General features: G+C 36.6%; 5 protein-coding genes across 7 annotated transcripts; all 5 read left to right on the forward strand.

Annotated features, from left to right (window-relative positions):
• Window positions 1-1,065: 1,065 nt before the first annotated feature.
• Window positions 1,066-2,523, forward strand: LOC137131783 (mast cell protease 2-like). Its single transcript, XM_067513537.1, has 5 exons — window positions 1,066-1,136; window positions 1,221-1,368; window positions 1,520-1,646; window positions 1,884-2,138; window positions 2,261-2,523. The coding sequence occupies exons 1-5, from the start codon at window positions 1,079-1,081 to the stop codon at window positions 2,426-2,428; spliced, it is 756 nt and encodes a 251-aa protein (XP_067369638.1). The 5' UTR covers window positions 1,066-1,078; the 3' UTR covers window positions 2,429-2,523.
• A 3,265-nt stretch (window positions 2,524-5,788) lies between these two features.
• Window positions 5,789-7,355, forward strand: LOC137131763 (mast cell protease 3-like). The gene is made up of 5 exons (XM_067513491.1): window positions 5,789-5,846; window positions 5,931-6,078; window positions 6,229-6,355; window positions 6,671-6,925; window positions 7,039-7,355. Exons 1-5 carry the CDS (start codon window positions 5,789-5,791, stop codon window positions 7,204-7,206), a joined length of 756 nt encoding a protein of 251 aa, XP_067369592.1. The 3' UTR covers window positions 7,207-7,355.
• Window positions 7,356-10,801: 3,446 nt separating this feature from the next.
• On the forward strand, window positions 10,802-14,609 carry LOC137131279 (mast cell protease 1A-like). Its single transcript, XM_067512328.1, has 5 exons — window positions 10,802-12,954; window positions 13,039-13,186; window positions 13,340-13,466; window positions 13,785-14,039; window positions 14,156-14,609. The coding sequence occupies exons 1-5, from the start codon at window positions 12,876-12,878 to the stop codon at window positions 14,321-14,323; spliced, it is 777 nt and encodes a 258-aa protein (XP_067368429.1). The 5' UTR covers window positions 10,802-12,875; the 3' UTR covers window positions 14,324-14,609.
• Window positions 14,610-16,089: 1,480 nt separating this feature from the next.
• LOC137131280 (serine protease 57-like) lies at window positions 16,090-18,150 on the forward strand. Its single transcript, XM_067512329.1, has 5 exons — window positions 16,090-16,147; window positions 16,289-16,442; window positions 16,998-17,127; window positions 17,220-17,474; window positions 17,584-18,150. Exons 1-5 carry the CDS (start codon window positions 16,090-16,092, stop codon window positions 17,734-17,736), a joined length of 750 nt encoding a protein of 249 aa, XP_067368430.1. The 3' UTR covers window positions 17,737-18,150.
• Window positions 18,151-18,305: 155 nt separating this feature from the next.
• Window positions 18,306-24,070, forward strand: LOC137131281 (spindlin-1-like). Of its 3 annotated transcripts, none has more exons than XM_067512330.1 (5): window positions 18,306-19,252; window positions 19,947-19,992; window positions 20,517-20,764; window positions 20,877-21,110; window positions 22,220-24,070. In XM_067512330.1, the coding sequence occupies exons 2-5, from the start codon at window positions 19,973-19,975 to the stop codon at window positions 22,423-22,425; spliced, it is 708 nt and encodes a 235-aa protein (XP_067368431.1). In that variant the 5' UTR covers window positions 18,306-19,252; window positions 19,947-19,972; the 3' UTR covers window positions 22,426-24,070. The 3 variants fall into 3 exon arrangements, with proteins under 3 accessions (XP_067368431.1, XP_067368432.1, XP_067368433.1); XM_067512331.1 differs by lacking the exon at window positions 18,306-19,252 and adding an exon at window positions 19,279-19,476; XM_067512332.1 differs by lacking the exon at window positions 18,306-19,252 and adding an exon at window positions 19,279-19,451.
• Window positions 24,071-24,131: the final 61 nt, after the last annotated feature.

Consider the following 24,131-nt stretch of genomic DNA (forward strand, 5'->3'; position numbering starts at 1 on the left):
CACTTCTTGTACTCACTTTGTCCATGAGCAGCACGGACAGAGAACGGTGGAGGAAAGAAGGGGGTCAGAGTGTAGCTGTGGCAGGCCGGAGGCTTCTACTGCTCACATGGTTCAGGCTGTTAACTGTTCGTCTCTGTCACATTTGTCACCCGAACGCTCATAGACTGTATCACACTGAGCTAGTTTTAGCTTTAGACGTTAGCTAGCAACACTTAATACACCAAAGCTATGCTTATGTTGCTATCATGCTAGCATGATAATTTGCATTACGACTATCAAATACTGCATGGAATTACTACAATATTGCGAACGTAACCATGTATCTACCTTCTGCAAATTTGCGGTAAAATATAAACGAGGATAATTTGATGTGAACAAAAGTTGTGGACGGATTTAAACAAAGCAATAATAGACTGTGCAGATGTGGTTTCAGCTCTGTTTCTAAACCAACCTGCAGGTTAACTCTGCAGTGGTGCTGCTACAACCTGCTAACAACAGTTGATGTCACCTTTAAAACTTTCTATGGACATCTGCAGGCAGACAACTGGAAAATATGAACAAGCTTTAAGATGTCAGCAAACTGCTGCTTATTTAAAGATGCAGCAGAACAACATCATTAATTATCTGGAGTCCAGATTCCTCAAGCAACAAGGTGAAAGTATTTGCTCTCTGTTTCTGCTGGCTTTGGTTTCATCCGCAGCATTTCCTGTATGAAATCTCTAATCTAATATGGGACTGCTTTAGTAGGAAAGGCCCAAAGCGGCACATCAAAAAGTTATATGTGTCCTAAATAATAAATGTAAAATAAAAAGCAAGAAGAGGAATAATGCACTATTGAAAAAGACCTTGACACATTAATTTCATACTAATCACTGCTCCAGGACGTCATGACACTGGACACCAAAGTTAAACGAGATGATTCGAAGATAATTTAAGTTGGAAACTTAAATTGCACAAACCTTGTGGTTAGAATTTAAGATAAGGTTAATCATGATCATACACGATAACAAATCAAACAGCTCTATAAAAGCGCCTTTAGAAAATCCAAAGATGACAAATGAATTGTTGTGCTGGCATCATGCAAGGTCTGCACAAAATTCTGCTCTTTCATTTCCTGACATGTATTGGACGAAATGGTAAGAATAATATAAAATGCGTTAATGTTTTTAACTGTTTATCCAGCAATTTAACCTAACACAGAGTTTTTCTTATCTTTACAGGATATGGCACTAAAATCATTAATGGGCAAAAAGTTCCAGAAAACTCTATGCTGTATATGGTTTCGGTGCACAACAACAGTGGCCATGTGTGTGGAGGATCTCTTGTGAGTGACCAGCATGTGCTCACTGCTGCACAATGTGACAAAAAGTGAGTTGCATTTTTAATACTCCAAAAAAAAAAAAATGTTAATATAACCTTGTTAGTTAAACATTTAAAAAAAAATCCAGAATAGATGAATAAACTCTTTTTAAAATTGTTGTTGCCCCAGTTTTAATTTCTTTAATGATTCCCCATTCAGGAATCCTTCGCATATTTTTTGGGGCACCCACAGTTTCAAGGAAAACGTAAACCCATATTATGTTGAAGGGAAATTTATACCTAAAAATAAGAACGGAATAATACTTGATGACATCATGCTCCTCACAGTAAGTATATTGGCAGGTGGCATCATACATTTTTATGATTAGACAGATTATTATGTTTGGATCAAGTTTTATTTCCAAGGAAGGTAAATATTAAATGTATAAGTGGCAGTGGCAGCATCCAACCTACAAACATCAACCAACATATGTTAACATATGTTGAAAGAAAAAAACTTGATATGAAATTGAAAAAACATCACCAAGCTCTAAGTCTAAGCTTCTGATTTTATTTTTCTCCAGTTACGTAAGAAAGTTGAACTGGGCAACAGTGTACAAACAATTCCACTCCCAGAATCTAACTCTGAGGTAAAAGAAAATGAACAGTGCCAAGTTGCTGGATGGGGAAAGACTTCAACTGATGGTACAATTGTGGATGAACTGAGAATGGTCAATGTGTCTGTCATTGACCCACAAGTCTGTAAGGAGAAATGGCCTGATATTCCTCCTAATGTTATTTGTGCAGGTGGATATGGCACAAACAAAGGATTCTGTGAGGTACCGTATGCTTTCTGTTGTTCAGAAAAATTTGTTTTCTTGATGGTTCTTTATGTTAAACATAACATTGTATTAACATCTATAATAATGGTTACTAAACAAAACACGTTTCCTCATTACAGGGTGATTCTGGTGGCCCTCTAGTGTGCAATGGGGTAGCTGTTGGTGTTGCTTCTGTTCCCGAGAAGTTTAACTGTGACCACCCAGATGTGCCCAAAATCTCCACTAACATATCAAAACACGTTCACTGGATCAGAAGCATCATAGATAAAACAAAAGAGTTAGAGTAAAATTCTTGCAGTAAGTTTTGTTTCAGCATACTTTCAGAGCAAGTTAGAGGTTTTGGTGATGTCTCAGTGTGACTGAAAAACAAAAAATAAAGCATTTAAAACACCATGTCTGATTTCTTTCCATAGTCAATAACATGTTATAATATTTTGAACATACAATAAGAATCTAACAACTAATCATCTAGACAATTCAACCTTCTTTTTTATTAATTTTGCATGCATACAGTAAATATTAATTGTGGCTCTCTCCTCCCAGTTCAATCTTCCTACTTCTGAGGTTCAGATAGCTTCTTCAGCACATCACTCAGCAAGAGAGGTGCCTAATTATTCTTTTATATATATATATATATATATATATATATATATATATATATATATATATATATATATATATATATATATATATATACACACACACACACACACACACACACAACCCATTTTTAATGAAAACAACCCATAAATCTGAAAGGGATCAACAGATTGAACTGATAATTAAGGGTGGCTAAGTAGATTAATCAAAGGTTTGATACACTACAAGTGGATTCAAATATTATTATTTCAGTCACGTACAGCTAAGAAACTCAGATGCAGCCTGTGGTATGATGCATCACACAAAACCACATTGTTTCTTAAGAACTGTTTTTAACAGAACAATTATGAAGTCTGATAGAAATAGGAAAGTTTTCTATTTTTGAAAGATTTTTATCTAAGATATAACACTGTGCAATAAACCAAATTTTTGTAAGTACTCTACACACACACACACCTACACACATACAAACACACACACTAACAGGTCACATTTTTTTAAAAAATTGTCATTTGTTAAGGTCTTCGATTTACTCTTTTTTAATCTACATTTACCTAAAATGTTAACTTTAATTAAACAAGAGAATGACTCAAAATTCATCCCTATGAACCGAATGATTTTGGGGCACACAATGGCTAAACCTGAATTTAATTTCAATGTTCCGCGGCATCAATCATCAAATTCTGCTTTGAAAGTCTAAAACCAAGTCTTCTGTAACCCCTTGAGCTAACTAACACCAAGCCAACACCATGTTAGCAAATCCAGTGATGCAATAAGAACCTCAAAAGTCTTCAGAAAATATAAAACCAAGATTTGTAAGTGCTCATGTCAACAGGCACCATGGCAAGCAGCTTTGTACTTCTGCTCTTCTTTGTCCTAAAAGGTGAGCTACACTGTCTTTATGATAAAAACACCAAGGTAAACCCTCATTATCGTTGGTAAGGTTTTGTTTCTACACATGGTAAAGATGTCAAAAGCTACATTTACTACCAAGCTAAGTTATTTTGTTTATTTTGTATTTCAGGTGTTAAGGGATCTCATATTGTTGGAGGCAGAGAAGTTGCCCCTAACTCGCGCCCCTACATGGCCTCATTGCAATTCCAAGGCCAGCATATCTGTGGGGGATCACTGGTGAGAGAGGACTTTGTGCCCAGTACTTCCTGCTGGTATCTTATTACTTTGACTTAGTAACTCATAACCCGACTGACAAAGAAGTTGTTTTTTTTTGTCTTTTTGGCTTATCCGTTGACAGTAAAAACTGTGCCAAATCAACATGCGGACAATGACTCGCATGTTGATTTGGCACAGTTTTTACGCCGGATGCCCTTCGTGATGCAACCCTCCCCAATTTCTACTGGGCTTGGACGGAACTGAACAGCTGGGGATGGGAGTGGGCTTTTAGGGGTTCAGTATCTAACTTGCCTCGAGATACTTTGACATATAGCTGGGACCAGGGATCGAACCACTGACCCTGTGGTCTGTGGACAACCAACTAAGCTACAGCCGCAAATAAAAAAACAATCATATAATAAATAATAAATAATAATAAAAAAATACATCCAATAAAAATTAGGTCTCAGAAATAGTTGTGACAGACTGTGGTAAACACATCAAATACTGATTACAGTATCTGTCACTTATTGTACTCACAACGGTGCAGGAAAGAAGGGGGTCAGAGTGTAGCTGTGGTAGGCCAGAGGCTTCTACTGCTCACACGCTCCAGGCTGTTACTTGTTCGTCTCTGTCCAATAAATACAAATGTCCTTTCCTCAGTCACATTTGTCACCCGAACGCTCATAGCCTGTATATAGTTTTAGCTTTAGACTTTAGCTAGCAACACTTAATACACCAAAGCTATGCTAATGTTGCTAATATGCTAGCGAGATAATTTGCTTTATAACTATCAAATACTGCACTGAATTAGTACAATATTACAAACATACACATGTAACTACTTTCTATAAATTCCAGTAAAATATAGACGAGTATAATTTGAAGTGAACAAAAGTTGTGGACAGATTTACACACAGCAATATTAGACTGTGCAAATGTGGTCTCTGCTCTGTTTCTGACCAACCTGCAGCTTTACTCTGCAGTGATGCTGCTACAACCTGCTAAGAACAGTTTGTGTCACCTTTAAAACTTTCTATGGACATCTGCAGGTATTTTTTTGTTTGACTTTACAAGTGCTACACAAGTAAACAGACCCTTATGCATCCAGCTGTCGACAACTGGAAAATATGAACTAGCTTTAAGATGTCAGCAAACTGCTGCTTATTTAAAGATGCAGCAGAACAACATCATTAATTATCTGGAGTCCAGAGTCCTCAAGCGACAAGGGGAAAGTATTTGCTCTCTGTTTCTGCTGGCTTTGGTTTCATCCGCAGCATTTCCTGTACGAAATCTCACTAGATCTGCTAAAAGCTCCACTATCTTCACCAGTTGCTAATTTGTCTGTTGTGATAAGCTGGTAGCAGGCAGCACAGTGGGGGAGTTGTTAGCCCTGCCATCTTACAGCTGTGTTCCCCCTGTGCTTGTGTAGGGTTTCTATGGAAACAGTCCAAAGACATTCACGTTAAGTTAATTGATGCAACTATAGATTCACATAATGATTATCTGTAAATTCAGTATTCTAAGTGACTGCTTTATATATTTCTGCATTGTTTTCACATTCTCATTTCATACATAATTGAATAATTTGCAACTGCTTTACTAGAAAAGGTCCAAAGCGGCACTTAAAAAAGTTATATGTGTCCTAAATAATAAATTTAAAATAAAAAGCAAGAAGAGGAATAATGCACTGATGAAAAAGACCTTGACACATTCATTTCATACTAATCACTGCTCCAGGATGTCATGACACTGAATACCAACGTTAAACAAGATGATTCGAAGATAATTTAAGTTGGAAACTTAAATTGCGCAAACTTTGTGGTTAGAATTTAAGATAAGGTTAATCATGATCATATATGACAACAAAGCAAAAAGCTCTATAAAAGCGCCTTTAGAAAATCCAAAGTTGACAAATGAATTGTTGGGCTGGCATCATGCAAGGTCTGCACAAAATTCTGCTCTATCATTTCCTGACATGTCTTGGACAAAATGGTAAGAATAATATAAAATGTATTAATGTTTTTAACTGTTTATCCAGCAATTTCACCTAACACAGAGTTTTACTTATCTTTACAGGACATGGGAGTAAAATCATTAATGGGCAAAAAGTTCCAGAAAACTCTATGCTGTATATGGTTTCGGTGCACAACAACAGGGGCCATGTGTGTGGAGGATCTCTTGTGAGTGACCAGCATGTGCTCACTGCTGCACTATGTGACAAAAAGTGAGTTGCATTTTTAATACTCCAATAAAAAAAATATTTTTAATACAAACTTGTTAGTTAAATATTTAAAAAAAATCCAGATAGATGAATAAACACTTTTAAAAATTGTTGTTGGCCCAGTTTTAATCTTTTTAATGATTCCCCATTCAGGAATGCTTCGCATATTTTTTTGGGCACCCACAGTGTCAAGGAAAATGTAAACCCATATTATGTTGAAAGGAAAGTTATACCTAGAACTAAGAACGGAAAAGTAATTGATGACATCATGCTCCTCACAGTAAGTATATTGGCAGGTGGCATCATACATTTTTATGATTAGTCTGATTATTTTTTCATAATCAATAAGTTTTATTTCCAGGGAAGGTAAATGTTAAATGCATAAGTGGCAGTGGCAGCATCCAACCTACAAACATCAACAAAACATGTCCCTGCAACACATACAAATATGCACAAAAACAGTATTTTCCAGTATCACATTTTATTGATACACTTATTTACTGTAGTTTAACATATGTTGAAAGAAAAAACTTGATGAAATTGAAAAAGCATCACCAAGTTCTAAGTCTAAGCTTCTGATTTTATTTTTCTCCAGTTACATAAGAAAGTTGAACTGGGCAACAGTGTACAAACAATTCCACTCCCAGAATCTAACTCTGAGGTAAAAGAAAATGAACAGTGCCAAGTTGCTGGATGGGGAAAGACTTCAACTTATTGTAGAATTGTGGATGAACTGAGAATGGTGGATTTGTCTGTCATTGACCAACAAGTCTGTAAGGAGAAATGGCCTGATATTCCTCCTAATGTTATTTGTGCAGGTGGATATGGCACAAATAAAGGATTCTGTAAGGTAACGTATGCTTTCTGTTCAGAAAAATCTGGTTTCTTGATGGTTCCTTATATAGATGTGGTATTAACATCTATAATAATGGTTAATAAACAAAACACGTTTCCTCATTACAGGGTGATTCTGGTGGCCCTCTAGTGTGCAATGGGGTAGCTGTTGGAGTTGCTTCTGTTACCGAGAAGTTTAACTGTGACCACCCAGATGTGCCCAACATCTGCACTAACATATCAAAACACCTTCACTGGATCAGAAAAATTATCCACCAAACAAAAGAGTTAGAGTAAAATTCTTGCAGTAAGTTTTGCTCAAGCATACGTTCATAGCAAGTTAGAGGTTTTTGTGATGTCTCATTGTGACTGAAAAACAATAATAAAGCATTTAAAACACCATGTCTGATTTCCTTCCGTATTCAACAATATGTTATAATATTTTGAACAAACAATCTGAATCTAAAAACTAATCATCTAGACAATTCAACCTTCTATTTTATCCATTTTGCATGCAGATACAATAAATATTAATTGTGGCTCTCTCCTCCCAGTTCGATCTCCCTACTTCTGAGGTTCAGATAGCTTCTTCAGCACATCACTCAGTGAGAGAGGTGCCTAATTATTCTTTATATATATATATATATATATATATATATATATATATATATATATATATGCACACACACACACACACACACACACACAACCCATTTTCAATGAAAACAAACCATAATTCCCAAACGGATGAACCGATTGAACTGATAATAATCAAATACCATTTAAACAACTTTAACAGGAACCTTCATGGAGCACATTGTTTACCTATATAGTGCAGCTGGGAGGTGTTAAAGAGCTTATGTGAAGGTGACCGAAATGAATCTGCTGATAGATCTCAATCTTTAATGTTTTCCAAGGTGACACCAAAGCAAATTTGGAACCAGGACAGTGTCTGCATCACATCCGATCTAGCAGGACAAACAGAGATATTATACTGGTATTCTTATTAGCTATGTAGCAATGAAACATTTTGGAAATGGGGTGCATAATCAAGTGGTTGTTCCATGCATTACTTTTAGACCTGATCTAATCTAAGAGAAGAAGGAGGACGATGATGCATGGAGTGCATTTTAGAACTGACTGGAGTGGATTCAGTTCAGTAGCTATTATGTGTGACCAGTGACCAGTGCCTCATGTCTCAATTTACCCCACAGTCTCAGGTTAACTTTGCACTATAGCCAACATTTTGAAAGGAATCCAGGTTAATCTTTAGCTAAATGATTCACATTGTTTCACACATTAATAAACCAACATCTTGTCACGTCATTTTACTTGCCATATTAAAAATACACTTTGAAAAGCAAAATACTGTTTTTTGTGTTATGTATAAAATATTGCAACATTCTACTTCTCATCACAGCACGTTAGAAATGCTGGGTGTTTCCTGAGTTTATGGTCAATTAACAACACATGTGACAAACTAATTAAAAGTAAAAATAAACCGCCTTTGTTTCATTTGTAGTAGACTGATTGGACAGACTTGGTTTACAGACGGCACCAGGGATATTTTTTAGTATAAACAGTTTATAATGTCTTTCTGATATTACGTCTGTTAACATATGTGTAAGTTTAACTTGCTATTAAATGAAGCAAAAGAATTAAGTCTCACAATGCTACTTAAATTTAGATTGTGTTAGGGATATAATAAGTGGCCCACTGAGTTTACCAAACATGCAAAAAGAAAATCCTAGTATTAGTAATAGAAGTATTAGTATTTACTATCCTAATGTTCTTTACTGGATTTTTTTTTTTTACTTTAACAAATGCAATTATGAAGTTTAAGGGTGGCTAAGTAGATTTATCAAAGGTTTGATACAGTACACGTGGATTAAAATATTATTCTTTCAGTCATATACAGTTAAGAAACTCACTTGCAGCCTGTGGTATGTTGCATCACACAAAACCACATTGTTTCTTAAGAACTGTTTTTAACAAAACAATGATGAAGCCTGATAGAAATAGGAAAGTTTTCTATTTTTGCAAGATTTTTATCTAAGATATATAACTGCGCAATAAACCAAAATTTTGTAAGTATTCTACACACACACACACACACACACACACACACACACACACACACAGCAACATCTCACATTTTTTTTAAATCATTGTCATTTGTTAAGTTCTTCGACTTACTCTTTTTTAATCTACATTTACCTAAAATGTTAACTTTAACTAAACAAAAGAATGACTAAAAATTCATCCCTATGAAGTGAATCATTTTGGAGGACACAATGGCCAATGTAAACCTGAAATAATTTCAATGTCATCAATCATGAAATTCTGTTTTGAAAGTCTAAAACCAAGTCTTCTGTAACCCCTTGAGCTAACTAACAGCAAGCCAACACCATGTTAGCAAATCCAGTGATGCAATAAGAACCTCAAAAGTCTTCAGAAATTATAAAACCAAGAGTTGTAAGTGCTCATGTCAACAGGCACCATGGCAAGCAGCTTTGTACTTCTGCTCTTCTTTGTCCTAAAAGGTGAGCTACACTGTCTTTATGATAAAAACACCAAGGTAAACCTTCATTATTGTTGGTAAGGTTTTGTTTCTACACATGGCAAAGATGCCAAAAGCTACATTTACTACCAAGCTAAGTTATTTTGTTTATTTTGTATTTCAGGTGTTAAGGGATCTCATATTGTTGGAGGCAGAGACGTTGCCCCTCACTCGCGCCCCTACATGGCCTCATTGCAATTCCAAGGCCAGCATATCTGTGGGGGATCACTGGTGAGAGAGGACTTTGTGCTCACAGCAGCACATTGTGAGATATCTATGTAAGAGCTCAACACTGTTTGTCTTGTCGGCAGCAAATAACATAACTCCTTCAAAACTGTAACAGATAACATGGGATTTGAAATTATTGTAAAGCTGGTGAAAACCTCTCCAGAGAGAGACAATTGTCCAAATCATAATGATTGCGTCCTCTGAAATTTTACATGTTTTCTTTGCAGCAAATGTATTAACTTTATGTCGGCATATTATGCAAATTATCTTGTTTGGACTTTTTCTTTTAGTTTTTTATGCCTGATATTTTTTTCTTTGTTACACTCGACCTACGCTATTTTCATTGGTACATTCAGGGTTGCACTCTTTCACTGAAATAAAAACAATTTAGGGTCCACTGTGCTAAATTACAGTACATATTTCAAGTCTCTGCAAGTTGCTTGTCAAAATAATAAATAACTGAAATTAATAATCATTATTTGAAAGGAAGAAACTGAAATCTTGTATTATATTTCAAAAATGTCAGCATGTCTTAACACACTGAGACCAACGTGGAAAATGATTTCTGTCAAGAGAGACCATTAACAGCCTTACCACATCTAATGTCCAGTCAGCTTTGATTTTTAGGCCATATAAAGTTGTACTTGGAGCTGATTCCCTGTCAAGTAATGACCCTACAAAACAGGAATTTACGGCTATCAGGTCAATTCCACACCCCAAGTACGATGGACATGCAAACGATATCATGCTCCTAAAGGTGAGAAGAGCTAAAACTGATGTTATAGCAGAATAATTCAAACAATATAAAGCCTAAGATCATTTAAAGTCTAACACAGTTTCTACTCCTATATTTCCTGTCTCAGGTAAACAGCAGCGTCCAACTGAATGATCAGTGCAGCATTTGCTGTCACTGGGACTTTGAGTTGAACCTGCACTGCACTTTTTGTATTCAGTTTTTATATTATATTGCACTGTTTTGTATTGTTTAAGCATAGCACCTTTTTAGTATTCATATTGTGGGAGCTGTCAGTACATTCTACATAATTGCACAAAACCTGAATAGGATCTCTGGTTTTATTTATGTATTTTCATTAAAGTGGGGGGGAGGGTGGGGGGAAACCATGATCTAACCTTGGGCACCAAAATGGCTAGAGCCAACTCAAGAGAACAAGAAGCCTTTTAGGAAATTTGCTGTGTTTTCCTCATATGCGACCAAAGGGGTGAGAGAAAGCTAAGCGGGCATTCATACAAAAAAAAAAAAAAATGGATACCATTACTGAGAGCTACTTCAACTGTCCGAAGACAGGAAGATGTGCACAGTACTTCCTGCTGGTATCTCATTACTTTGACTTAGTAAACCATAACCCAACTGACAAATAGTAGTTTTTTTTTTAATTCTTTTTGGCTTATCCTGGAGTCCGGTGACAGTAAAAACTGTGCCAAATCAACATGTGGACAATGACTCACATGTTGATTGGGAACAGTTTTTATGCCGGATGCCCTTCCTGTTGCAACCCTCCCCAATTTCTACTGGGGTTAGACGGCACTAAACAGCTGGGGATGGGAGTGGGCTGTTGGGGGGTTCAGTATCTTGCCTCGAGACACTTTGACATATAGCCGGGACCAGGGATCGGACAACCAACTGAGCTAAAATAAAAAAACAATCATGCAATAAAAAAAATAAATGCAATAAGAAACTAGGTCTCAGACACAGTTGTGACAGACTGTGGTAAACACATCAAATACTGATTACAGTATCTGTCACTTATTGTACTTAGTTTGTCCATGAGCAGCTTGGACAGAGAACGGTGAAGGAAAGAAGGGGGTCAGAGTGTAGCTGTGGCAGGCCGGAGGCTTCTACTGCTCACACGGTCCAGGCTGTTACCTGTTCGTCTCTGTCCAATAAATACAAATGTCCTCTCCTCAGTCACATTTGTCACCCGAACGCTCATAGACTGTATCACACTGAGCTAGTTTTAGCTTTAGACATTAGCTAGCAACACTTAATACACCAAAGCTATGCTAATGTTGCTAACATGCTAGCACGATAATTTACATTATAACTATCAAATACTGCACGGAATTAGCACAATATTGCAAACGTACACATGCATCTACCTTTTGCAAATTGCAGTAAAATATAAACGAGTATAATTTGATGTGAACAAAAGTTGCGGACGGATTTACACACAGCAATATTAGACTGTGCAAATGTGGTCTCTGCTCTGTTTCTGACCAACCTGCAGCTTTACTCTGCAGTGATGCTGCTACAACCTGCTAAGAACAGTTTGTGTCACCTTTAAAACTTTCTATGGACATCTGCAGGTATTTTTTTGTTTGACTTTACATGTGCTACACAAGTATACAGACCCTTATGCATCCAGCTGTGGACAACTGGAAAATATGAACTAGCTTTAAGATGTCAGCAAACTGCTGCTTATTTAAAGATGCATCATTAATTATCTGGAGTCCAGAGTCCTCAAGCAACAAGGTGAAAGTATTTGCTCTCTGTTTCTGCTGGCTTTGGTTTCATCCGCAGCATTTCCTGTACGAAATCTCACTAGATCTGCTAAAAGCTCCACTATCTTCACCAGTTGCTAATTTGTCTGTTGTGATAAACTGGTAGCAGGCAGCACAGTGGGGGAGTTGTTAGCCCTGCCATCTTACAGCTGTGTTCCCCCTGTGCTTGTGTAGGGTTTCTATGGAAACAGTCCAAAGACATTCACGTTAAGTTAATTGATGCAACTATAGATTCACATAATGATTATCTGTAAATTCAGTATTCTAAGTGACTGCTTTATATATTTCTGCATTGTTTTCACATTCTCATTTCATACATAATTGAATAATTTGCAACTGCTTTACTAGAAAATGTCCAAAGCGGCACTTAAAAAAGTTATATGTGTCCTAAATAATAAATGTAAAATAAAAAGCAAGTAGAGGAATAATGCACTGATGAAAAAGACCTTGACACATTCATTTCATACTAATCACTGCTCTAGGACGTCATGACACTGGATACCAACGTTAAACAAGATGATTCGAAGATAATTTAAGTTGGAAACTTAAATTGCGCAAACCTTGTGGTTAGAATTTAAGATAAGGTTAATCATGATCATATTTGACAACAAAGCAAACAGCTCTATAAAAGCGCCTTTAGAAAATCCAAAGTTGACAAATGAATTGTTGTGCTGGCATCATGCAAGGTCTGCACAAACTTCTCCTCTTTCATTTCCTGACATGTCTTGGACAAAATGGTAAGAATAATATAAAATGTGTTAATGTTTTTAACTGTTTATCCAGCAATTTAACCTAACACAGAGTTTTACTTATCTTTACAGGACATGGGAGTAAAATCATTAATGGGCAAAAAGTTCCAGAAAACTCTATGCTGTATATGGTTTCGGTGCACAACAACAGGGGCCATGTGTGTGGAGGATCTCTTGTGAGTGACCAGCATGTGCTCACTGCTGCACTATGTGACAAAAAGTGAGTTGCATTTTTAATACTCCAATAAAAAAATCTTTTTAATACAACCTTGTTAGTTAAATATTAAAAAAAAAAAAATCCAGTTAGATGAATAAACTCTTTTTAAAATTGTTGTTCGCCCAGTTTTAATCTTTTTAATGATTCCCCATTCAGGAATGCTTCGCATATTTTTTTGGGCCCCCACAGTGTCAAGGAAAATGTAAACCCATATTATGTTGAAGGGAAAGTTATACCTAGAACTAAGAACGGAAAAGTAATTGATGACATCATGCTCCTCACAGTAAGTATATTGGCAGGTGGCATCATACATTTTTATGATTAGTCTGATTATTTTTTCATAATCAATAAGTTTTATTTCCAGGGAAGGTAAATGTTAAATGTATAAGTGGCAGTGGCAGCATCCAACCTACGAACATCAACAAAACATGTCCCTGCAACACATACAAATATGCACAAAAACAGTATTTTCCAGCATTACATTTTTTGATACACTTATTTACTGTAGTTTAACATATGTTAAAAGAAAAAAACTTGTTTTTGAAATTGAAAAAACATCACCAAGTTCTAAGACTAAGCTTCTGATTTTATTTTTCTCCAGTTACATAAGAAAGTTGAACTGGGCAACAGTGTACAAACAATTCCACTCCCAGAATCTAACTCTGAGGTAAAAGAAAATGAACAGTGCCAAGTTGCTGGATGGGGAAAGACTTCAACTGATGGTACAATTGTGGATGAACTGAGAATGGTCAATGTGTCTGTCATTGACCAACAAGTCTGTAAGGAGAAATGGCCTGATATTCCTCCTAATTTTATTTGTGCAGGTGGATATGGCACAAATAAAGGATTCTGTGAGGTACCGTATGCTTTCTGTTCTTCAGAAAAATCTGGTTTCTTGATGGTTCCTTATATTGATGGGGTATTAACATCTATAATAATGGTTAATAAACAAAACACGTTTCCTCATTACAGGGTGATTCTGGTGGCCCTCTAGTGTGCAATGGGGTAGCTGTTGGTGTTGCTTCTGTTACCAAGAAGTTTAACTGTGACCACCCAGATGTGCCCAACATCTCCACTAACATATCAAAACACATTCAATGGATCAGAAAAATTATCAACCAAACAAAAGAGTTAGAGTAAAATTCTTGCAGTAAGTTTTGCTCCAGCATATGTTCATAGCAAGTTAGAGGTTTTTGTGATGTGTCATTGTGACTGAAAAACAATAATAAAGCATTTAAAACACCATGTGTAATTTCCTACTGTAGTCAACAATATGTTATAATATTTTGAACAAACAATCTGAATCTAAAAACTAATCATCTAGACAATTCAACCTTCTTTTTTATCCATTTTGCATGCAGATACAATAAATATTAATTGTGGCTCTCTCCTCCCAGTTCGATCTTCCTACTTCTGAGGTTCAGATAGCTTCTTCAGCACATCACTCAGTGAGAGAGGTGCCTAATTATTCTTTTTTATATATATATATATATATATATATATATATATATATATATATATATATATATATATATATATATATATATATATATATATATATATATATATATGCACACACACACACACACACAACCCATTTTTAATGAAAACAAACCATAATTCCCAAACGGATGAACCGATTGAACTGATAATAATCAAATACCATTTAAACAACTTTAACAGGAACCTTCATGGAGCACATTGTTTACCTATATAGTGCAGCTGGGAGGTGTTAAAGAGCTTATGTGAAGGTGACCGAAATGAATCTGCTGATAGATCTCAATCTTTAATGTTTTCCAAGGTGACACCGAAGCAAATTTGGAACCAGGACAGTGTCTGCATCACATCCGATCTAGCAGGACAAACAGAGATATTATACTGGTATTCTTATTAGCTATGTAGCAATGAAACATTTTGGAAATGGGGTGCATAATCAAGTGGTTGTTCCATGCATTACTTTTAGACCTGATCTAATCTAAGAGAAAAAGGAGGACGATGATGCATAGAATGCATCTTAGAACTGACTGGAGTGGATTCGGTTTCCTGCGAGTAGCTATTATGTGTGATAAGATGTGTACAGTTGCCTAGATAGAGCAGGTGGGTCGACTAACTTACCAGCTCTAACCCCCTTTTCCCTATATTGTACTGAAATTTAAAAACAAACAATAATACTGCAAAGAATTTGCAATTATATTTATTACACATATCATTGCCAAATTTAATTGACTTTAGATAGATTGTGTTAGGGATATAATAAGTGGCCTACTGAGTTTAGCAAACATGCAAAAAACAAATCCTAGTATTAGTAATAGCAGTGTTTGTTTTTCCTATCCTAATGTTCTTTACTGGGAGATTTCTTTTACTTTAACAAATGGAATTATAAAGTTTAAGGGTGGCTAAGTAAATTAAGCAAAGGTTTGATACAGTACAAGTGGATTAAAATACTATTCTTTCAGTCATATACAGCTAAGAAACTCAGATGCAGCCTGTGGTATGTTGCATCACACAAAACCACATTGTTTTTTAAGAACTGTTTTTAACAGAACAATGATGAAGTCTGATAGAAATGTATTTTTAAATTTTAATTTACCTAAAATGTTTACTTCAACTAAACAAGAGCTTGACTTAAAATACAACCCTATGAACGGAATGATTTGGGGGACACAGAGCTTAATGTAAACCTGAATTTTCCTGGGCATTTTAGAATGCTGTTAAAACGGTTAAGGCTTTAATGTCAGTGTCCTCTGGAATCAATTACGAAACTCTGCTTTGAAAGTCTAAAACCAAGTCTTTTGTAACCCCTTGAGCTACCTAACAGCAAGCCAACACCATGTTAGCAAATCCAGTGATGCAATAAAAACCTCAAAAGTCTTCAGAAATTATAAAACCAAGAGTTGTAAGTGCTCATGTCAACAGGCACCATGGCAAGCAGCTTTGTACTTCTGCTCTTCTTTGTCCTAAAAGGTGAGCTACACTGTCTTTATGATAAAAACACCAAGGTAAACCCTCATTATCGTTTGTAAGGTTTTGTTTTTACACATGGTAAAGATGCCAAAAGCTACATTTACTACCAAGCTAAGTTATTTTGTTTATTTTGTATTTCAGGTGTTAAGGGATCTCATATTGTTGGAGGCAGAGATGTTGCCCCTCACTCGCGCCCCTACATGGCCTCATTGCAATTCCAAGGCCAGCATATCTGTGGGGGATCACTGGTGAGAGAGGACTTTGTGCTCACAGCAGCACATTGTGAGATATCTATGTAAGAGCTCAACACTGTTTGTCTTGTCGGCAGCAAATAACATATATAACTACTTCAAAACTATAGCAGATAACATGGGATTTGAAATTATTGTAAAGCTGGTGAAAACCTCTCCCGAGAGAGATAATTGTCCAAATCATAAAGACTGCTTCCTCTGGAATCTTTCCTTTATGTCATGTCATTATGCAAATTATCTTGTTTGGACTTTTTCCTTTCGGTTTTTATGCCTGAGATATTTTTTTCTTTGTTACGCTCGACCTACGCTATTTTCATTGGTACATTCAGGGTTGCACTCTCTCACAAAAATGAAAATAATTAAGGGTCCACTGTGCTAAATTACAGTATATATTTCAAGTCTCTGCAAGTTGCTGGTCAAAATAATAAATAACTGAAATTAATAACCATTATTTGAAAGAAAGAAACTGAAATCTTGTATTATATTTCAAAAATGTCAGTATGTCTTCACACACTGAGACCAACGTGGAAATGATTTCTGTCAAGAGAGACCATTAGCAGTCTTACCACATCTAATGTCCAGTCACCATTGATTTTTAGGCCATATAAAGTTGTACTTGGAGCTGATTCCCTGTCAAGTAATGAGCCTACAAAACAGGAATTTACTGCTATCAGGTCAATTCCACACCCCAAGTATGATGGACATGCAAACGATATCATGCTCCTAAAGGTGAGAAGAGCTATCAGAATAATTCAAACAATATAAAGCCTAAGATCACTTAAAGTCTAACACAGTTTCTACTGCTACTCTCCCTGTCTCAGCTGAACAGCAGCGCCCAACTGAATGAAGCAGTGCAGCTGGTCTCTCTAAAAAGAAGCCCACTGAGTGCAGTGAGTGAGTGCATCACAGTTGGCTGGGGGGACATAGGGGACAACAAAACCTTAGCAAGCATTCTTCAGGAGGTCAATGTAACCACCCTATCACAGCAGACATGTCGCAGGAGATGGGAAAATGTTCCCATCACCAGTTCTATGGTTTGTGGAGTCGGGACGAGAGAATTACAAGGTTTTTGCTCGGTGAGGAAGTACACTGGACCTCAACCCTGCACAATGACCACTGAAAAATAAATTGTTTTATGTTAATTATTACACCTAGTGTAAGTGAATTATGTCACCTCTATTCAAGGGGGACTCGGGCGGTCCGTTGGTGTGTAATGGAGCTGCAGCAGGCATTGTCTCCTTCTCTGGCCGGCGTTGTGGAGACCCCAGAACCCCTGATGTCTACACGCGCATATCATATTTTAGGAGTTGGATTACAAGAGTGTTAAAGTACAATTAGGCAAATTATATTGAAAGGCATAATGGCTGATTAAGGAACATTCTTCTGAAACAAGAATATAAAAATTTGCAAATGTGGTGATTATTTATTACTAAACAAAGCAGTGCAGATGTCAATTAGATGGTGATTTTATTTTGGGGGGCAGTTTTTTTTCTTTTTTCTTACATTGTTTTCTTGCATTGTACACTTGGAACAGGTGACACAAATGACAGATACATTTCTTTGCGCTACATCACCTTAATGAAAACAAGCATAAATTGTGTAATAAATTGTGTTAGAATTTTCAGAAAAAAGTTTTTTTCATGGTTAAAAGTCTTGTTCATGTTAGCTTATTTTGTTGGCCGGTAGCCTCCTTCTTCTAAGTTAATGGGTTGTTACTCTAATAAGTTTAATTTAATAAATAATAAAAGTTGATCAATTGGGTGTGAGTGTGAGTGTGTCAAGTTGGATGCACACTTACAGTTTGTAACTGGTAGGATGTTGTGCAACTTAAAAGTCTAATGTAATTAGTTACCTAAAATGAGGACAAAATGAGGGCATTAAAATAATGGTGATGTATCAGGAGGTCTGTTAAAGTGTATTTTATTAAGATATCAGATGAGAAAATGTAAGAAACATTTGGTGTTCAGCTTACATCCTCGTTTACTGCCCAAATAAACTTGGATAATTTTATGGTCAAGAAAACCCTATATATGTGACTATGACCATAAACAAAGCAAAAAGTGAGAAAGTTGATGGAACTTTATGGAAATGAGGGTAAAGTTCACTTGCCTATGAATACAAATACTTTGTGTATCGTAACATTCAAATTAAGCAAGACATTTGATTACACTTTATTTGGTTTACAACAAATAAATTCTGTTCGTTCTGCAGCAGCTGTACAAATCTGCGCGCATTTTCCTTCTATGTTAGTCTGTTTTCTAAAACTTATGATAAACTATTAAATATTATCATAGGCCAAATGGTTGCAACTAAATGTTGCGAGCAGACATCAGGCTACTGCACAAATAGAGATATTATACTGGTATTCTTATTAGCTATGTAGCAATGAAACACATGGTGACATGTGACTGCCTTATGCTTTACACTTTTCTAATGTTGTGTGTCCCTTTAAGGCACATCGTGCGCCACTGTGAACGCATGAGTTGTGACCCACCTTAAATCTACCTTGTGTAGTCGGTTATGCTGTGCAGCCTGTCACGTCGCTCATGTCTAACGCCGTAATTACGTTATTTCCGAAAACACGTGCTTAAACTAATACATGACACCTATAAGAGCTAATACCTGCTTTAGTAAAAGTGCACGTCGTTAATATTTAAAACACCAACTCCCACTATCCATTTCGCTTGCCCATGTTTTCCTCTGCGGTGATGGCGTCCAAAGGCTTGCTGGGAACTGGAGTCATTTGCTCCCATCTCCCATTTTCCACAGGTTTCGCGAGATTTGCATAGTTGGTGTGTGGCAACATATCCGTGCCATATGAACTGAACAATACCGATATGACATCTGCATAAAGGTAATGGAAATGTTAATTGAAGGGTGAGCGAGGCTGTTAATAGGCAGGTGTTGTTTTAGTGGTTGTCAGCTGCCTTGGTGGACAACCAGGTCGCTGGTTGAGTTAGCTAGCCGCCTCCACACACACCTACGGTAACATCTGCAGTGAGGCAGAGCTAGGACAGACGGGTGATACTGATAACCTACAACGAGAGGGGGAGGTGTGTTGGATTTAGTCCAGGACAGGTGGGCTAAAGCTGGACTTGTTGCGTAGTTTATCATATTTACATGGGACGTTAGCTGTGTTGCTAACATTAATGCTTAATGTTTCAATTAGTTAACCAGCTACAAAATGCATAATGCAGTTTGTCAGAAACAGTAACATTGCTTATGTTGGTTATTGTGCCGATGTTGTGTGGGCCATTTTTATTTCAATCTGGCTGTTATGTTATTTCTTATGTTATGTTATTGAGTGATATGAACAGCTGCGCTGTTCGTAAACTGTTTATTACAAACACTGACCTCTAAAGTAAATAAGCAGGAAATGATCCATCATGCTAATCTACTGGTTATTGGAGTTGTCGGTCGTTCTTGAGCAGACTGCAGCCTGTTTAAACGTCTCTCTCAGCTAAAGGAGAGGCTGTCTGATGATGTTGTTGTTTGACAGGTGTCACTCTTGCACATAACAACTGAACATTGCCCTGTCTTTCTTTTAGTCAATAGCCTTTGAATTTCTGGAGGCATGTCCAAGAAGAGGGGCAGGTAGGTAGAACCAAAGCTCTTATAAATGCCATTGTTGGTGGGTTTAGAGGGAATTTTACACTATAACAGCTACAGGAAAAAGTGGTCAATCCAGGAGAAGCCACAACACAAAAATATATTTTGATAACGTCCAACAAGAAGCAATAACAAATGTAGTTTATGTTACCTGGTCCCAATTTAAACCACAGTAACTTTCCAGAAAAATCTGGATGCTATGCTACGTATATGTCATCATATATAAGCATAAAGAGGCTTATTGTTATTCCAAAACATGTTAAACATAAAAGGGAATGAAATTGTATACGCAAGTCAGGCTCAAATAATACAAATAATGAGTCAGTAATAAAATACAACAATATTCAGTATAAGCAGCGGTTGCACATAAAATGCAACGGTATGTACAGGTTACAGTATCATTAGTAAGCTGCAATAAGCTCCCTATATTAAATATTGTGAAAGCTTTTCAATAGGTGCAGTCTTTATTTTTTAACACACAGAACTGCATATTCATCTTGTTTTCCCAGAAAGCGGAGCAGCGGGGAACTGAGTGACACAGTAACCCCAGACCCCAACAGCATTCTGGGTGTCCGTATTCAACATAACTGGCGCGAGAAAGGGAACCAAAGCAAGTGGAAGGGAACGGTGCTGGACAGACTTGGTGTAAATCCTTCTCTCTTCATGGTGAAGTACGATGGTTTTGACTGTGTCTACGGCATTGAGCTATTTAAGGATGAGAGAGTGTCCAACCTCCAAGTCCTGTCAGAAAAAGTTGGTGAGGGCAAACAAACTAGGGCAAACATTTGTCCAATAATAAAGGTGATATAATTTTGCATTGTTCACTGTCAGTGCTCTTACTTTCATCCTTTGCACCTGTGCCCCATCAGTAAACAACAAAATCAAGATACCCCCAGGGGCAGAGGAGCTTGTGGGCAAAGCTGTGGAGCATCTTTTTGAAAAAGAAGATGGAGAGAAGAATGAGTGGAGAGGCATGGTCCTCTCCAGAGCTCCAATCATGACCAACTGGTATTATATAACTTATGAAAAGGACCCCGTTCTTTATATGTACCAGCTGTGGGATGACTACGCTGATGGAGACCTCAGGATTCTGCCTGAAGCAGGTACTAGTAATTTGTGTACGACAAAGATGGATTGATACTTCTTAAAATTATAATTTTTTTCATAATCTTGTCCTGAGGCTTTAGAAATAAGATGAAATGCAACTACTCCGTGACATAAACTACCCTTTACAAATATAGATTAATGGTTTTTGCCATGGTTACCATGTGAGTTCACAGTAGTCAGGGAGTTCTGGGTTTTTAATAAATTCTCATTGTGGGTTTGACTCTCAGGAGCAAAAGGGCAGAATTATGGTTTTTGACCTAAAGCTACAACATATAACTTATATAAGAGACATGCCTCATAACTTATTGTAGTGTTGTTGACACCCTTCGTGACACAGACTCAACAGAACAGCAACATCATAAGTATTTACCTCCATGTTTTTGAGCGAAACTCTCCCCTGTGCATCACATGTGGACGTGGAAGACTACCTTGTGTGTATCAATGAGGTTTGACTCTGTCAGTATTTGATGGCCTGGGTAAAATAATTTTCAGTCTTATGCTGCCGAAACCTTGATTCCTCCATGTTGCATTTTTTTCTTTTTATGGCCTTCTTGCAGCCCTGGGAAAGTACACTTTACGTACGCAGTATTTGGCGTTAAATAAGGCAATGTCTTCTTTGGAGGACTAGACACTGATGGTCATGAAACTGTTTCTGTTAAAGGTAAATAATAAGAGCAGAGTGGTTTTACTTGAGATTGTTTATGGAGCTCACACATGTAATGGATTTGATTGAACATGTTCAGGTTGCAGAGTCTAAGTGTATTCAAATTCATTCATTTGGCACACATCGGTATTGTCAGTCATAATGAAATAAAATCCAGACATTCAGAAGTTTTAGGTAAATATCAGAATGTCAAGATTAAGCAAAATATTCAGGCTTATACAAATAACCACACAGACTGTTCAAGAAATAATACAGAACATTTGTTTGCGATATGTTCACGCGTTTTTGGCTTAGAATCTAAATCAGATAACAATTATTTATATCCCCTTTGAAATACTTTAAGTAGGTTGTGTTTGAAGATTTACACACAATTATAGCTCAAACTAATTTAGACCTTACATCTTATTTAATTGTAATGTAAATGTTGTGATTTTTCCTTAGAAAACAAGCACCTGTTGCCTGCAGACAGGAAGCCAGGAGAAGAGACAGAAAGTCTGGTGGGGAAACAAGTGGAATATGTTACTGACAAGGGTGTGAAGAGAACAGGCCTGGTGATATACCAGGTCCCAACCAAGCCCTCTGTCTACTATATTAAATATGATGATGACTTTCATATCCATGTTTATGACCTGGTCAAAACTACCTAGAGATTGAGGACACTTTTATCTCACTCTTCAGCCTCCTTTCGTCTGCTTCTGTTCCACTCATTATGACCCGTTGCTGATATGCTTTAGTATTCAGAAGAAAGTGCAATCCTTTTTGTATGCACAGCAGAACTGTAGCACTGTTATGCTTGGCTGTTTTGTGAAGAGGGAGTCAACTTGCTTTAATGTTGCTGCTCTACTTTATACTTTTATGTTGGGACAGTCCAAGGGTGCACTGCCCATCAGCTGCAAAGTGCAGTTGAGATTGCATTAGCATTGTTGTTCCTGAGACACTCACTGAACTGTCATTAATGTGATTATGCTAAATAAATCAGAGTGAATAGAAGAATTGCTCCAAGCAGCCTTTTAAAACATTTCTGTGCATTAACTAAATACATATTAAGCTTTGGATACACATTTTCTTCTGCATAGAAGCCTACCACAGAGAATTGAATAAGCAGATAAAGATGTTTCCTGTATTTATTTGACAGATATTAAGCCCCTTTTTTTAAATATATGTGGACATATACTTCTGTTCCTTTGAACCATTTTAGGTATTGAAAAATCGATGTTTGAATGAATTGGCCACATTGTCATGTTGGATATTTCTTTTAACATTGGACAGTGGTTTCTGCGCAAGCCTATCTAACAGCACAAGGACCATCACATCCTTTGTACTGGCAATTAAGATGCTAAATTCCTCTTTTGAATTTGATCCCAGACTAATCATCAAGTGCCTTCTGGCTTATCATTTTGCAATATTGTACATGCTCTTAACAAATTATCATGTGTTATGGCTGTTTTTTTTTTCTGAAGTGGCAACACTGACAGCTTGAGGAAAGTTTTGCAACCATCAGATCATATTAGTGCTAATGTTTTGCTCTTAATACAGCATATAAATGTTCTTTAATGTAACACACATTATTGTAATCTCACTGTTAATATGGTGGGGAGCACTTTAATTGTTTAAAGTTTACATGTTTAGCTTATGGTATGCTATATGATTTACCCAAAATGCTTTTGCCTTAAGCGCAAAGGTGGCAGAAATAATGCTTTATATCACACGCATGAGAAAAATACGGAGAAAAAAAAACAAAAACACATAGTTGCAATACCTTCAGATGACAGTATTTAATCTGTACAACTTGTGTAAAATGCCATGTAATGTTGCCTGTTGTGATTACTCTCATTTATATGACTATTAAACACCACCAGCTTTTAGTGAAAGGGTTATTAATATGCTTAAGTTATAAATGGAATATTTAACCGGTATAACCAACTAACAAACCAGAAACATTAAATAACTGTCTCGTAGTCTTGCAAACATGATGTATCCTTGATCTTCTCAGACTTTTTCCAAGTCATTTGAGTTTATAGGTTAGTAAAAATAGCCCATCAGTTGATGTAATGTTGCTGTTATTTTAATTTGTTAAAACTCTGTATGGATCAGTTGGACAGAGTGCCTCGAGATTTTCATTTTGACGTTGGGTAAGTGATAGTGTGGAACATTAGTTTACCCACATAAACCGTTATAGATGACTGTGCGTGCTCTTTGTGAGTTCTTTATGACCTACTCTTGAAGTTGTAGCGACATCAACCGGCAATTTGTGTTATTAATGTCATGATTAATAAAGACTTTTGCACATTTGTTTGGTCTTTGAACACAGCCCCTGATCAACAAGCAGTAAATATTCTGACTCAATAAAACA

This window comes from Channa argus, chromosome 8 (genome assembly GCF_033026475.1).
Source record: "Channa argus isolate prfri chromosome 8, Channa argus male v1.0, whole genome shotgun sequence".
In the NCBI taxonomy this organism is placed as follows: Eukaryota; Metazoa; Chordata; class Actinopteri; order Anabantiformes; family Channidae; genus Channa; species Channa argus.

What these genes read in the sequence shown, in the direction of transcription:
- LOC137131280 (XM_067512329.1), top strand. Translation starts at nt 16,090, where the DNA reads ATGTCAACAGGCACCATGGCAAGCAGCTTTGTACTTCTGCTCTTCTTT. An exon ending in GCTCTTCTTTGTCCTAAAAG is followed by an intron (nt 16,148 to 16,288) that starts GTGAGCTACACT and finishes TTTGTATTTCAG; the next exon opens with GTGTTAAGGGATCTCATATT. An exon ending in ACGATATCATGCTCCTAAAG is followed by an intron (nt 17,128 to 17,219) that starts GTGAGAAGAGCT and finishes TCCCTGTCTCAG; the next exon opens with CTGAACAGCAGCGCCCAACT.
- LOC137131783 (XM_067513537.1), top strand. Translation starts at nt 1,079, where the DNA reads ATGCAAGGTCTGCACAAAATTCTGCTCTTTCATTTCCTGACATGTATT. An exon ending in GACATGTATTGGACGAAATG is followed by an intron (nt 1,137 to 1,220) that starts GTAAGAATAATA and finishes TTATCTTTACAG; the next exon opens with GATATGGCACTAAAATCATT. An exon ending in CAAACAAAGGATTCTGTGAG is followed by an intron (nt 2,139 to 2,260) that starts GTACCGTATGCT and finishes TCCTCATTACAG; the next exon opens with GGTGATTCTGGTGGCCCTCT.
- LOC137131279 (XM_067512328.1), top strand. Translation starts at nt 12,876, where the DNA reads ATGAATTGTTGTGCTGGCATCATGCAAGGTCTGCACAAACTTCTCCTC. An exon ending in GACATGTCTTGGACAAAATG is followed by an intron (nt 12,955 to 13,038) that starts GTAAGAATAATA and finishes TTATCTTTACAG; the next exon opens with GACATGGGAGTAAAATCATT. An exon ending in GCTGCACTATGTGACAAAAA is followed by an intron (nt 13,187 to 13,339) that starts GTGAGTTGCATT and finishes TTCCCCATTCAG; the next exon opens with GAATGCTTCGCATATTTTTT.
- LOC137131763 (XM_067513491.1), top strand. Translation starts at nt 5,789, where the DNA reads ATGCAAGGTCTGCACAAAATTCTGCTCTATCATTTCCTGACATGTCTT. An exon ending in GACATGTCTTGGACAAAATG is followed by an intron (nt 5,847 to 5,930) that starts GTAAGAATAATA and finishes TTATCTTTACAG; the next exon opens with GACATGGGAGTAAAATCATT. An exon ending in GCTGCACTATGTGACAAAAA is followed by an intron (nt 6,079 to 6,228) that starts GTGAGTTGCATT and finishes TTCCCCATTCAG; the next exon opens with GAATGCTTCGCATATTTTTT.
- LOC137131281 (XM_067512330.1), top strand. Translation starts at nt 19,973, where the DNA reads ATGTCCAAGAAGAGGGGCAG. An exon ending in ATGTCCAAGAAGAGGGGCAG is followed by an intron (nt 19,993 to 20,516) that starts GTAGGTAGAACC and finishes TTGTTTTCCCAG; the next exon opens with AAAGCGGAGCAGCGGGGAAC. An exon ending in AGTCCTGTCAGAAAAAGTTG is followed by an intron (nt 20,765 to 20,876) that starts GTGAGGGCAAAC and finishes GTGCCCCATCAG; the next exon opens with TAAACAACAAAATCAAGATA.